Genomic DNA, 14,087 nt, shown 5'->3' on the forward strand with positions numbered 1-14,087 from the left:
TCGAACGGCGCATCCATTGCTCCTTTTGCTCCTCTGCAAGGCTCTGGGGGAGTGGACTCGACGGATGTTCGCGTACTAATGTGTGAGCTGCATGGACGTGCACGGAAGTTGTTGATCCCAGGCCAGGCAACTCGTACGTGCTTCCGTCCGATGCGGCATAGCAAACGAGATGCAACACACTGACTTGCATGTCTGAAGTGCGGGCTAGGCATTGCGACACACCACATCCAGATAGCGCATGAGCAGGGTGTATGGCCATGAGGGAGGGGGCGGAAAGGGTGGTTTTCCATGACGAGAAGGGGAAGTTCGGTTAGTACGAGTACGAGTATTCGCAAAAACATGCAAGATCGCAGCGGCCTCGATTTGCAAGGGGGGGGTGTAAAAGCAGGGCTTTATGTGGCAAGATGGCGGCAGCACTAATGGAGATGGAGCATACGGAGTAGAAGCAGACAAGCAGGACATGGTACCCACCACACTCGCACGACGAGATATACTCTGTACGGAGAGCTTGAGCACTAGCTGTCTCACCCGCCTCTGGTCATATTCTTCAACAGCGACGCTGACAGCCGATTCTGTTTTTATATACAAGTGATACATAGTATGTGACAGCGGTGGCCTCGGAGACAAGTGTCTTACAAGAACCGTGATAGCGGAAGCCGAGCAGAATGGAAGAGGATCGGAGGGCAAGGGGGTGCAACAGCCCCGGTTCAGGCCAGCCGGGCCTTTTTCAGTGAAGAAGCTGTGCGGCAGCTGCGGCAGCTGCGGTAGAAGACCACCCCTGTATCATTTTTAGAATAGATGGCTCGCCTGAGATGCTGAGCTGGCGCCAAGGAGTAAGAGTACCATGTAAAATCAAACAAATCTAGCCGACAGGACGACACTGGCAGAAAGCAGGCCCACGCGGCCGAGTTGGGACACGGGAACGTGTTGCTTGCATAAAAGCACAATACGTAAGATGTTCTCCTATAGTAAGATACTATACGAATGCTCGTAGTGCTCGTAAGACGGCGAGGTGGCGAGACATTGTGAAAACGAGAAAAGAGAGAGAGGCCGAGAAAAAAGGCTACCGTGTGTAGGTAAGCTGGCGATCCGTTGGAACGCGTCTTCTACCCGCCGCTATTGTTTTCGCTGCAACTAGTCCACCCGGCCTTAGGCCGAAAGCCCACTTTAAGAGGAGAAAGGGAAGCTCTGATTTCGGAGGGTGACGGCTTGCCCTGCGAATGCTCGTACAGACAGACATGCTGTGTACGAGGTGGATTCGTATATTCTCTTGCGTGCGGAATAGTGGACAGCAAGTCTCTTGCATGGTGTCTTACATGCCTCACGCAGCAGGACGGTGCCTCTCGACAGACCCCTGGTCTGATGGTCTACCCTGTCCTCCAGGTTTTGCCATCCTTGCCGTCTTGGCCTCGGAAGTCTGGTCAGACGGCGATCTTCAGAACGCTAATGGTGGACTGTGGGCAGGCACTCGACTAGCGGACCAGCTCGCACGAAAGATGTGGGTTCGCTCACCCACTCGAGCGCAAGACTAGCCGTTGACTGTACGCGTCTGGACGCTACTTCTCTGGCATCGTCCTACTTCCTGCCTGGCTCTTCGGATACGCGAGAGGCTAATGCAGGCTTCGCTTGACGAATTGTTGAGCCAACGCCGGGCAGGCACAGCAACTGACGCCATGTCGTCTACATGACAACCGCATCTGCAACGCGCACTACTGCAAGCCAGGGTGGCATGTTTTTTTTTATTTTCTTTTCTTTTTTTTTCCGGTTGTCGATTTGCTGGCCTGCAGACCGATCTGGCCAATACTCAAAATGCTGTTCCAGACAGGCAGGTGCGACCATGGCGAGGAGATGAAAGAGGAAAACGAGAAAAAGGCGGCGAGGAGAGAGGAAAAAAAGAGGAAATGAACCAAATGAAAAATATGAAACAAGGAGAAAACAGACGAGGACACGGCCAACAAGACCTGTGCCCTCCGGACGCCCGTTCGAATTATGAGATGTGGAGATTGGCGATTGACCTTGCCATGCCTAGTATTTCGACTTTATCGCGTGTCGCAAGTATTGGGTCTGGGTCGTATCAGCCGAGCACAAGTGTTGATATTACTGGGGCTCGTATCTCTGTCCGTCGTAGCTCTGCCACTCGTACGTAGTATACAACCTCGCTCGGTCTCGCGCTCCTATCCAATCTCAGGTCGGCCTGTCGTCCTGCCGAGCACGAGGATCGACGAGGACCGTACGAAATGCGAATGCTCCGTCGAAAATCCGGCAAGGGACTGCCGTTAACGTGACAGGTCGCGGATGCGGAGCGGAAGACGACGAGTACAGCGGCTGGAGCTGCGCTGGCTGCGCTGGGTGCTGGCCGGTCGGAGTCGGCGTATTACATACGACGTAGTATGTACGGAGTACACCATGGTGGATATGGCTGGTCTGGCTGGCGTATGAGGATCGAAGATGGCTTTTGCTGCTAGCCGGCGTACATAGTACTACATACAGAGTAGTCCGTCCCACGAGTCGCAGTCTGGGACTTTAGCCGCGCGAGAGAGGGGGAAAGAGGGGCTGCGCTGACCAGCCATACTGAACCAAACCGGACACGGCAGGCTCTCTTCACCAGCAGGCACGTCGACGTCGTACTTGCCGTACTGGCTACGTGGTACATACTCGTAGTAGGCGCCATCCGGTCGGCGGAGTCCGGCTGCAGGTGAGAAGTGAGCGTAAGCCTGCCTGTCCTCTTGTCCTGTTCCCCTCTCTTCTGCTCTCGTCGTGTCGCGCTCTCCCTCGCGCTCCTATTCCCTCTTGCGCGCTCGCTCGCCCCTCTCGCCTGGCCTTGCCATCTCATGGTGGGGATACTATGTAAGCAAACGGATTAAGCTCGTGGTACTAACCAACAACATCTGCTCCTCACCACCCACTGCATGCAAGTAGACAAAAACGGCCTACGAAGCAGGTGGGGGGCAGCACATAAGATACTATGTGTAGCGCAAAGACTGGTACTCGTTTATGCAGTAGCGCTGTCATCGGCTTGCAGCGAGCTCTGGCGAGCATCTAGAATGCCGTTGGTGACAGGCACTTCAGCAGACTGGCCTCGACGTGCTGTTCTGGTCCAATCCCATCCTCACGGCTTATCCTACCCAGCCTGTGCCTCTCACACCGGCTCAATCACCCTGTCAAAACAAGCTTATGCAGGACATGCCACCACAGATAGCAGTAGCCACGCTATTGCAGTCCCAACGGCATCACCAGATCAGCCAAACGCAAGCATACAAGACACGACATCGTCATCATTAGAGACTCTCCAATACCCTGAGCGAGGTTCTGCTGTCATTATAATTTCTGCGGAGCTGATACCTTGTTTCCCTGGCTGTCTCCCAACTTCGCCGGCATCACCAGTTTACACAGGACCGAAAATAGCATGTCAATTGCTCCCCCCAAGTTGCTCGTGTGGGGGAAGAGACCGAAGGAATTGCAGCAGCCGGGCCTCGTCGTATCCGACCCCCCCTTTCACTCCTCTCCTCCCCTCCCCCCTTGTCTACCCTCCCGCTCTCTAGGCCGCATCCACAACCATAGCGGCTGGCTTCTATGAAAATGCACCCTGGGAACGCAGCCTTTCCGTTTTCGGAATTACCACTCTGCGGCAAAAACATGTCGATGTGGTGGTCTTGGCCCCCTCCTCCCCCATCGGCAGCCGAAAAGAAACAGGTCATGTTGTGTGCTGTTCCATCGCTCCCCCCTCGCTTTCGCGTACTCCATTTTGTATGTTTCATTACGGACACAGATAGTTTTTCTCTGCATAAGGGATCACTCTTTCCCCGTGCCTGTGCCCTTTCTTTGTTTTTCTGTATTTTTCTTTCCTTTTTCCTTTCTCCTGCTCATCGCGTTTGGCGTCGTGTCCCGGAACTTCTCGTCCGTCCATCCCGGACAGCTTGTGGTGGGGAGTGGAGAATGGATTGTGGCCTTCTCGCCGATCTGAAGAATCTGCACCTCGTAATGTGCGTTGCCGTGCCCTCCGTGCCCGGCTTGACGGGGGGGGAAACAAGCCGACCACTCCACACAGCTGCGGTACGAGCAAACATGGGCAGTCGCGTATGCCCATGCATTCTTTTCCCCATTGCAAGTACATGCAGCACATGGGAGGGGGGGGGGGGTGTACATAAATGGCCACGATCTCCGAGATCGTATGCTCTCCTGCGTCTGTATCTCGTTTGTCATTCCACTGCCTGGACAGGAAATACGAGGGCGGCAAAGGAGGAACAGTCCAGATCCAGCATAAGATCACCGGCTTCACGTCTTTGCATCCGTAGCCTTTGCTGAGGCACGGCACAGCCGTGCTTGCGGAGCGCCATTACCCACTCCCCCGTCTGCAAGTCGATTTCAAAAAGAGCAGAAGCACATGCGGCCGTGTATGTAGCCTGTATCTGAGTTGCATCCCAATGAATACCTACATGTAAGAGGTGGTTATGTAAGCATGATTAACGAGGTACGAGCAACCGTGTAAGCTGTTTTAGCCACTCTTCGATAATGAGAGATGGAAGCAAGGTTTAGAAGAATGGGTAGTGAAAGAGATATTCTACTTGTCTGCAGTGCTTATAGATGCTATCAGAAATACACTTTCTTGTAGACATCAAGCAGGGTCTTTCTTTGAAATAGAGTATAAAGCGCATCATCGTGGTTGACATCATCGGATGAAGGAGACTTTGGGTGCACGCCTGCATGCACTTTTATCAATGCATCTTTGTCTCGCAGTTCCCACGTTTGTTTTCCAGGTGCAGCCATGCCCCCTTTTATTTCAGCCACCGACAGCCCTGGCTGCTGCATGCTGTCGGTTCTCAGCAGCCTCGCGCACAGAGACCATGATCCGCATAGCTGTGTTGTGGGTCTCCCGGCTCGTCACGTCGACACAGACTCCCGGATGCTCATCGAAAGAGAACTTGTACAGCTGTACCCCTGGCTTCCGCAATTCCCGTAGCTCTGTCTCGCTGAGCATTTTGACGGCCGGCCGGCTGTGGCGCCGCTCTGACGCCTGCGACCGCCGCACGTTGGCTTCCAGGTCGCACTCCATGTAAACGGGCACAAAAGGTCGTCCGGTGCGACGTGCTGCTTCCTCGAACGCGCGCGCTCTACTTCTGCCTTTGACGCTGTCGGCCTGAAAGTCGGTAAAGACCACGATGCGTTTGAGTGCTTGCGGGTCTTCGACGTACTTGCGGAAGTAGGCGGCCTGCTTCTCGGAAACGGGATCGGACTCGCTACCAAGGTCAGGTTTGCTGCTTTTGCGTCCAACGGACTTGTTGGACTGACCAGACGCTGCGTACTCGGTGGCATACTCGTTCTCTCCAGCGAGGACAGCACGGTCTTGGCCAAGGAGATGGACCAGACACTGGGCTAGTGTCCGCTTTCCGGCCTCCGGCCAGCCGTTGATCCAAACAAGTGGCTGGGGAGGAATAGGTAAACTCATGTAGACCAGTTTTGAGAAGAAGCAGCTTGGCTGGATGCTGTAGCTATACTGATTTCCGAGATGTTACCATATAAAGAGTGGGAGCACTGTGAGCATTGTGATTGAATTGTAGCATTGTAGACTCCTAGAGATCGGTCTCTGATTCAGTCTGTTTACCGTGGCTCCATTTGGTATTCAGGAAGGCGACGTATCCTAGTTCAAAAAACATCACCGGAGTACTATGCGCACTCTGACACAAGCTAAACGAGTTGGACGGCCGCACTTCGTACTTAAGCACTGTAACATAATGGGAACAGAAAGTACGAAATCATCAGCTGAGGCATCTCTGTGTGATGGTCCAGCGTCAAACATTCGGCCAGAACAACAAGATCTCCACCAATTGCAGGCAGGGCAACGAGCTGGTCACTGACAATGGGGGTTTTAAATACATTTCCTAACTAGGAAATTGGTCACGATGGCAGAAGGAAGGAGCGAATCACACGCCGAAGTGCCCCAACTGGGGTACAGCCACGCGGTGTTTGGAATGATGGCTTCCATCCTTTGTTGCCTCAAGTCCCCTGTAATCTTAAAAGGACGCGGCTTGTTTTACAGTAAGAAACAGGCAAAAAATACCCGCATAGACATAGCCACATGAAACAAAGGAGAACAAAGAAGACAGATCTTAGCCGTGGAAAGAACCGCTAAATTACACACCACGATAAACGAGGCAAAAGCCAAAGAAAATGAATTACAAAAACGAAAATCTCATAAATCGAATCGTCACGATGCCATGGGCTAAAATATTCGAAAAGGTGGCCGTCACGGAGAAAGAACAAAGCCGTCTCGGCTGAAATAAAAAGGAGGCATCTGTCCAGCTTGCTAGGAAGGGAATACTATCAAGAAGCAAAGAGAAAACAGACAGAATGCGAAAATAAGAAAGTTGAATTGCAGGTTAAGAAGAAGGGATCATCAAGTTTCGAGGCCGTTTGAAAACTTGCATAAGAAATTCTTTGCTTCAAATCCTCATTTGGCGCTGCCACCCAGATGCTCAATATTTGCCCTGACAGCGTCTGTGATCTCACCGCAGCCGCTGTAGGTATAAGACACAGTTTGAGGCCAGGCCTCGGGATGAGGGAGTGGCTGCTCAATGATGTCTCCGGGGTGCACATGACCCGACAGGATGACGGCAGCTAAGCCGGGAAGAATACCGAGGGCAGAATGAGGACCTGTTGGCAGGTGTCAGTGATGAGCCAAGCGACAGACGAGGAGAAACGAGAGGGAGAGACACATACGAATAGGAATGGGGAGCCCACCAGCGGCGGTAAATTGGGCTGGAGAAGGCTGTTCACTGGGGCTGCCAGGGCGGCCATGCTGGCGCAAACTGGGATGAGGGCTGGCCGGCGACAGTGGTGACGGAGAGGCACGGCGCTTGGTGCCGGCCACAGCCGACGGATGGCTAGGGTTGAGCGGCGGCAGGGCCGAGAGGGGCGAGCAAGGAATGGGAGACGGGAGGATGTTGACGCTGGTGGCCGTTCGAGGGTCTGGTTTTGGCACCGCGCGAGCCAGGGCCTTGCGCTCGACGATGCGCCGGATGGCATATGGCTTCTCATCTGAGCTCGGCCGCACGATGGCACAGATGCGCAGCTGACCTTTGGCGAGCGGCAGATCGCCGGTTGTGGTGGTGGTACTGGTGACGCTCTCGGTGCCGTCGGCAGTTGTGTCTGCGCCATCGCCGCCCAGACTGGCAGCTCGGGGCGAGACGGCATCTTGGCGCTCGAGGCTGGTGGCCCGAACGTACACACACGGCGAGAGCACACGTGGCGACATCATCGGGCTGTCGGCAAGAGAGCCGGCCAGAAGCTGCCGGCCTCCAGTGCTGCTCCGGGTGACGAGCGGAGTCAGACGCCGGTTGGGCGGTCTGCGGGAACTGATGCTGGTAGAACTGCTACTGCTCATCTGCGGTGTCGGCACAGGAGACGATGGATTGGGCGATGGTGGCAGTCCCGAGAGCAGGATGGTCCGGTTTTGAGCAAAGAAGGACTGCTCCCGCAGCGGTGGCGAGGGCATCGTAGAGGCCGACGCCTCCTTCTCATGGCTGCTGCCCAAGGGGCTGACAATGGAAAAGGCATCTAGACGAGCCGTCAGGTCAGGCCTAGCAGCGCCCGACGGAGGAGGAGTTAGCATCAGTTGGGACGCATCTATGGCTGGAGGCCCGCGTGTCGACCGTGTGCGGCCAGCCGGACTGTTGACTGTGGCCGGGCTGAGTGGTGACGGCGGGACGGCGACGCTCTCCAGAGAGGATGAATTGCGGGCATGTGTGGTTCTGGTGCTCGTCGCCATCTTTGCGTCACTGTGCTCGAGGGAGTTGCCGCCGCCCTTTGAGAGGGGACCCTTTCTGTTTCAAGGTGGATATGATGTCCTTGACCTCCTTCTAGTTGCTCTTTTCTCTGGAAACCTCAGCAGCTGTACGGCAACAGAGTACCAGACAGTATGGAAGAGAGAGACAGGCAGACAAATTCAGTAGACGAGGATGGAACGAGAGTTAAAATGAGAGAGTGGGGTACAAGAGTAGATGTATGGCGAAGAAGCTAGACGTAACATCAGAGAAAGAAAGACCTCATATTTCCTGTTTGTGTGTTTTTCATTGAAACCACGCCCTTTTACGTGGCCACCACCTTTACAACTCGCCACAGCGCGTAGGGTTGCACCTTCATTCATTGACAGAAGAGGCAATGTGAAAGGGGGAGGGGGTATGAAAGAGATTAAAGCGAGCCAAGGAGAAAGGGAAAAAGAGAGGCGACCGTTGAGCTCACATGAGACTAGCAAAACCCCAACGACAAGGCAACAAAGCATGCAGAAGCCATCATGCACGATGAATCAGAAAACCCGACAGAAAGGAGTGTAGGGCCATGCGCCTTACAGGCATCATCCTTTACTCGGCTGGGAAACTAAGGGCTGCACCAGCAGATTGGTGGAGAACAAAGGCTGGCAACCCGGTCTATCAGGCCAAGTGTCAAACCAACGGACCTGACGACAAAGAAAATAAATTTCAGTGGCTGCAGGTTGGACAAGCCAACCGGCGCAGCCAACGCGAGGGACAAAAAAAAAACAGAGAGCCAGGAGCCGACCGGAGAGTAAATGAAAAGAAAACAGAGCGTGAGAGGCTGCGAGAGGGATGCAGAAGCCCCGTCTCAGCACATCCTCGCTCGACTCTATCGCGATCTGCTCAAAGACCGGACGATTCTTCTCAGCCAGCCCCTTTTGTGGCCAAGGCAATTCAGACGCATTCTCCAACCGGTCCTTCCAGCCCTTCCTCCACCCTGGTTCCCTGCTGGCTTCGGTTCTGGAAACCTAGCCGTCCGAGAACGGTTCTTTACCAAGTGCCTGGCGGCTGCTGTTTTTAGCTTCACGCAATCCCAAGAATAAAGAAACAGGCCCAGTTGCTCGTATTGGCTCCGCAAAACTACAGCAGTAGCCGCTTCGATTTCTTTCACTGCGGTCACGTGGACAGTAGCGCTGCTGTGGGGAGCGGTTGTTGGAGATTTAGCGCTTGTTTCAGCATGGACGCGTCTGTGCCGAACGTGGAATGCAAGAAGCTGGATCCACACTCTTTGACCTGGGCCAAGAGGCCACCTCTTTATTTTACGACCTCCTAGCCTGGTGGATGCTATCGCTGCCACCGGACACCCGCCGGCGACTTTCTTTTTCTTTGTCTGACAGCGAGTCGCAAAAGCCTGCACGCCAGCTCTGTTCAGAGCAAAGAAACGATCCCATTCCAGCCCGGACAAGTGGCATATTTCAACGACAGACCACACGGACATGTCTGACGCTGGACCAGTTGCCGCTGCCGCTTCGGCGGCCGCCAACTACAAGAAGCTCAAGGAGGATTTTGTCTCTGGTCTTTCGGGAGGATCGGCGGGCGAGGTGAACCTCGTGACGGCTGTCGCTCCGGTTAGTCTCCGTCTCGACCCCTGCTCCTCTCTCCGTTCTGTGCCAAGTTGTGCCAGGGGCTCACATGGAAGCAACGCTTGCTGTGCAGGTTGCCATCCTCGCCTGGTCCGTTTTGCAGCGCCGGCAGTCTTTTTTTCGCCCCTACACCCTGCTGGCCTTTATCGTCGACTTTTGCCTCAACGTTGGCGCTATCCTTCTGGCCATCACGCTCTACGCCGACCGCCCTGTCCTGCTCAGCTCCATCCTGATCGCTCAGTCGGTCTTTGTCTATGCTCTACCCCGGAATGTTGGCGACAGCAGCAGTCGGCGGGTGCGCGTGCCCAAGAGACCAAAGGACGTCAGCAGCAGCCGGCTGAGCGAGCTGCCGAAGAAGTCGTTTCTCACGGCCTACCGCGGATGCATGCTCGTCGTCACCTGTCTTGCCATCTTGGCCGTCGACTTTCGCGTCTTCCCCCGGCGCTTTGCCAAGGTGGAAACCTGGGGCACCTCGCTCATGGACATGGGCGTGGGCTCCTTTGTCTTCTCGGCCGGTGTCGTGGCTGCCCGACCAGTCCTCAAGGAGCGTCTCGCTGCGGCCAGCAGTGGCGGCCGGACATTGCTGGCACGACGCCTGCTGACCTCGCTGCGACACTCGCTGCCGCTGCTCGTCCTCGGCATCATCCGGCTGCTGAGCGTCAAGGGACTGGACTACGCCGAGCACGTGACCGAATACGGCGTGCACTGGAACTTTTTCTTCACGTTGGGCCTGCTGCCGCCGTTTGTGGCCGTGGCCCAGTCGGCCTTGCGCTTCATCCCGTCGTACGCCGCCCTGGCTGTCCTGCTGGCCGGCGTGTACGAGGCGGCACTGGACTTTACCGACCTCAAGGCGTACGCACTGACGGCACCGCGCGTCAGCCTGTTGTCGAAGAACCGCGAGGGCGTTTTCAGCTTCGTCGGCTACCTGACCATCTTCTTGGCCGGCCAGGACACGGGACTGTACGTGCTGCCACGGGGACGTCCGGCCTCACCTGCAGCGTCGCCGCTGCTGTCGTGGCTGCGGCGCAACCGCCTGCCGGCATGGGCGGTGGCCTGGACGGCGCTGCACCAGCTGACGATTAGCCGACCGGCTGGGCTCGGCCTGACCGAGTCGCGGCGCCTGGCCAACCTGCCGTACGTGCTGTGGGTGCTGTCGTTCAACACCGTGCAGCTAACCATGTTTTCGCTCGTGGATGCGTGGCTATTTTCCGGCATGGGCGAGGCCAAAGACGTGCAGGCCGAGGAGGCGGTCTACGAGGAGGCAACTAGTCCGGTGCTGCGGGCCTACAATCGCAACGGGCTGGCCGTCTTCCTGCTGGCGAACCTGCTGACGGGCTTGGTCAACCTCACGGTGCCGACACTGGACGCAAGCCCAGCGCTATCGATGGGCATCTTGGTGGCGTATGCAGGATCGATCACCCTCGTAGCCGTGGCGCTGGACAAGTGCGATATCACGATCAAGCTGTGAGACATGCAGCATTGGCCGGCTGCCTTGGCAGGGGGGCGCTCTCGGGGGGCGAGCACACCGCCGCATGTAAGCGGAGATACAAAGCGATTGCACAGCAAGATCTGGCAAGACGAACGAGCCTGCGTCGAAGTTGCAGTTCATGTAGTTTCGCGCATCCCTCAACCCGAGAGGGCAGGCCTTGTCTCGGGCTTGTTCGCATAGCCGGCGGGATTGTGTGTCACCTCGAGGCGGTGCCGCTGATCGGTCCTCCAACGATGCTTGTTTTATTAAAAGGTGACGCTCGACTGCTCTGCTGAGACAGCTGTATTCGGCACGCGGCAGGAGAGCGAAATGAGCCAGAGAGAGAGGATGGAGAGACGGAGAGACAGGCGACGCAACGCGACACAAGCAGACGCCGTAATGCCATTGTTGCTGTAAGTTGGCCTTTGGCATGGATGGATTGCCGTTGAAAAACGGTCGACTTTGGCCATTTGCTGGAAACTGGCTGGCCTGATTGGCTGGGCTGAACCGTTGCGGCTCCGATTGGAATGGGCGCTGAACAGAACCCCTCTTTCTCAATTAACGCGAAACGCAACAATATGTCACTAGCTGCACATGACGCAGGTCTTCATTCTCCGACACTTCCGTTTCCTGTGAACTGTCTGCCTCTATACGAGCAATATATCTTGCGTATCTTACGACACCCAGCGACTTATGCTTCTCCATATGACGGAATAATGCTTAGTTCAGCCCAGCCGGCGTACTGGCCATCCCGTCTGATGCTGGCCTCCGCCAATCTTGCTCTTTCCAATCCACCCGGGACCCAGTTCTTTTTTTCTTTCCTCTGGACTTTTTCCCTTTTGGTTTTGGACTGCTTTGTTTTTGGCCGGCTGACTTGACGGCTCATCTCCGATGCCGTCCATGTCAATGCCTCCTGCTCGGGCAGCCAGCACGATTGGGTCTGACTAAACTAGCGTTATGCATGCCAGCCTATTCGCTGTCATTCAGTCGTTCATCGCCTCAGTCAATGTGCTCGATGCGGCAAGGAACGCCGCCGCCGACCAGTCCCGCCAGCAACTGGCTGGGCCGCAGCCCGACGTAGGATAGGATGCTCGTATGGCGGTGAAATGCTAGATGGCCAGCCAGCTCTGTCAGGCCACGTTGATCGATGACGAAGGGACCGGCGGGCACAGGGACAACAGGGAAGAGCGAAGCGAAAAACGAAAAGAGCAAGAAAACGGCATAAGCACCTTACTCGGGCGGCCCATTTCGTGGCCCACATAATGCGTGTGTGCTTCCTGTCCGTCAGCTCTTGGCTGGGGGACGGTATCGTACGTCGTATGCGATGTGAGATACTTTGTAACTTACTGTGTATGTGTTGGAATGACACGTCGACACATACGAGCAATGAGCAGCAAGCACTCGCTGACTTTGCCGGTCTGCATTCCGAGCTGCTGTCCCGACGAACGGCTAGCGCCGTTCAGCTCTCGTACAGCCGACGTTTCTTTTGAAGCTCGTTTCCCGGTCTCCTGCATGCTGCGTTCTGCAGCCTGCGGCCGTGCAGTCGCGCCCGCAGTCGCAGGCAGAGCTGCAGATGGCGGTGGCCTGTCGTGCCAAGCACAGGCCATGTACGTCGTAATGTACCCCAGTCTCTGATGGGCTTTTCCTACAGATACACAGGGGCGCTGAAAGGACCCCCCCTCCAGATCTATCCGGTGAGGATAGCGTGATGCCACTAAGCGATGAGGCCTGCTGAGCACAAAGAGGTGTGGCAGGCCGGCGGCAAGAGAGGGCGGAAAAGCGAAGAGAAAAAGGCCTGGAAATAGCGGCGTTTTGTAGGAGTCGTTCCTGGAGCCACTGTTTGGAAATGTTTTACGAGCCCGCTCTGGGGCATCTCTTTTCGCGGTTCACGTGGGCCCTGGAATGATGGCCCAGGCGCTGGGGTTCAATTACATGGTAGGGTGATCGGCGCTCGTTTAGTGCTATCCTTAGCGCCTCCGCTGCCTATCTCCGTTGTCCCTCATTTGTGATGTCTTGTTTCAATTCCCCTCTATCCGCCCTGTCCACACAAATGATATACGACGTACGGATACTCGTTTCTCACATCTCTGCGGCCTGAAAGGGGGAAGAGAGGCCTAACGTTGCCCGGCGGACCCTGCCCGGCCGCTGGGCTGCTCGCACCCCATGGCCCGAAGCCAAGTGCTGGAACGCCCGCCCGGAAGGTTGGGCAAGAGTACTCGTATGCGCACATAATACGCGCCCGGTCTCTGGACGCGTCGCGCGCTTTGGACGCTTACGAGTAAGATCCATGGACAGCGTCTCACGCCGAGGCTAGTGCTCCTCGCTGGCGCCGCAAGGTGTGGCTTGCGAAAGCGCGCTTGAACCTTTTTGAAATCATACTGCTCCGTCCGTACTCGTACTATGTAGACCTGAACTGTCTGCCCAGCTTGATCCTGCTTGATGCCTCCTCCTCTTGCCCCTGTCTCGAATAGTGGGCCATTGGCGCCCCACGGGCGAGATTAAATCAAAATTGCATGGCCCAGCAAGTACCGCCTGCTGCCCAGCAAGTGATGCAGGGTCGCCATTGCCCGTATTGTGAAATTGCTGTCTTCGGCCCTCCTTTTCCCCGATGCCTGTCTCGTCTCTTCCCTTCTCGCCTGCCCCTTCTTCGCCCATGTGTTTCCGTCTTTCTTTCCACCACCCATCTACGACCACACGCATCTCATCTCGTTTCTTATCACCTCACCCTTCAGACACACCCCTCCCCCCTATTGTCATCATCGGACGCCCGCTGGCAACCAGGCCACACCCGTCTCCACCCTTTGTTGACAGTGTGGACGCTCCTGGTTGGCGTGTATGCGATTGATCCTCTTACGGCCCCCTTCTCGGCTTCCTTCGCTGGTTTGTGTGCTGTGCTGTGCTGTGCTCGTTCGACACCACCCTGTCCTCTCCGATCCGGTCTTTTCAGGGCAGAATCGCAGCGCCTACGGAGTACTTGCAGAGCATTGACCAACTCCTCCCAAAAGCTGGCCTGCCAGCCTCGCATAAACACCGACTCCAATAGGGCGTTTTGGCGTGTCGCGTCTCGCTTGCTCTGTTCCTTAACCTCGCTTCCCATCTTACACAGTTCCTCCCGCACCTTTTCCTTCCGCGTCCTATCTCTGTCCCTCCCGCCTCTGTCGCTCTACGACGACCCATCCGTCCGAGGACAAGAACTTTGGATCTTTTTCTCTTTCTTGCTTGTGCATG

At 55.9% G+C, this 14,087-nt stretch overlaps 4 protein-coding genes across 4 annotated transcripts; 1 reads left to right on the forward strand and 3 right to left on the reverse strand.

Moving 5' to 3' along the window:
• Positions 1–4,780: 4,780 nt before the first annotated feature.
• CMQ_4729 (uncharacterized protein) lies at positions 4,781–5,446 on the reverse strand (the record flags this gene model as incomplete). Its single annotated transcript, XM_014312885.1, has 1 exon — positions 4,781–5,446. The coding sequence occupies one exon, from the start codon at positions 5,444–5,446 to the stop codon at positions 4,781–4,783; it is 666 nt and encodes a 221-aa protein (XP_014168360.1).
• Positions 5,447–6,448: 1,002 nt separating this feature from the next.
• Positions 6,449–7,765, reverse strand: CMQ_4435 (uncharacterized protein; the record flags this gene model as incomplete). Its single annotated transcript, XM_014312591.1, has 2 exons — positions 6,449–6,651; positions 6,718–7,765. 2 exons carry the CDS (start codon positions 7,763–7,765, stop codon positions 6,449–6,451), a joined length of 1,251 nt encoding a protein of 416 aa, XP_014168066.1.
• A 1,479-nt stretch (positions 7,766–9,244) lies between these two features.
• On the forward strand, positions 9,245–10,859 carry CMQ_4360 (GPI anchor biosynthesis protein; the record flags this gene model as incomplete). Its single annotated transcript, XM_014312516.1, has 2 exons — positions 9,245–9,376; positions 9,465–10,859. The coding sequence occupies 2 exons, from the start codon at positions 9,245–9,247 to the stop codon at positions 10,857–10,859; spliced, it is 1,527 nt and encodes a 508-aa protein (XP_014167991.1).
• A 999-nt stretch (positions 10,860–11,858) lies between these two features.
• On the reverse strand, positions 11,859–12,466 carry CMQ_4683 (uncharacterized protein; the record flags this gene model as incomplete). Its single annotated transcript, XM_014312839.1, has 2 exons — positions 11,859–11,968; positions 12,241–12,466. 2 exons carry the CDS (start codon positions 12,464–12,466, stop codon positions 11,859–11,861), a joined length of 336 nt encoding a protein of 111 aa, XP_014168314.1.
• Between the last annotated feature and the right edge of the window lie 1,621 nt (positions 12,467–14,087).

The sequence above is a fragment of the Grosmannia clavigera genome (assembly GCF_000143105.1).
Source record: "Grosmannia clavigera kw1407 unplaced genomic scaffold GCSC_97, whole genome shotgun sequence".
In the NCBI taxonomy this organism is placed as follows: domain Eukaryota; kingdom Fungi; phylum Ascomycota; class Sordariomycetes; order Ophiostomatales; family Ophiostomataceae; genus Leptographium; species Leptographium clavigerum.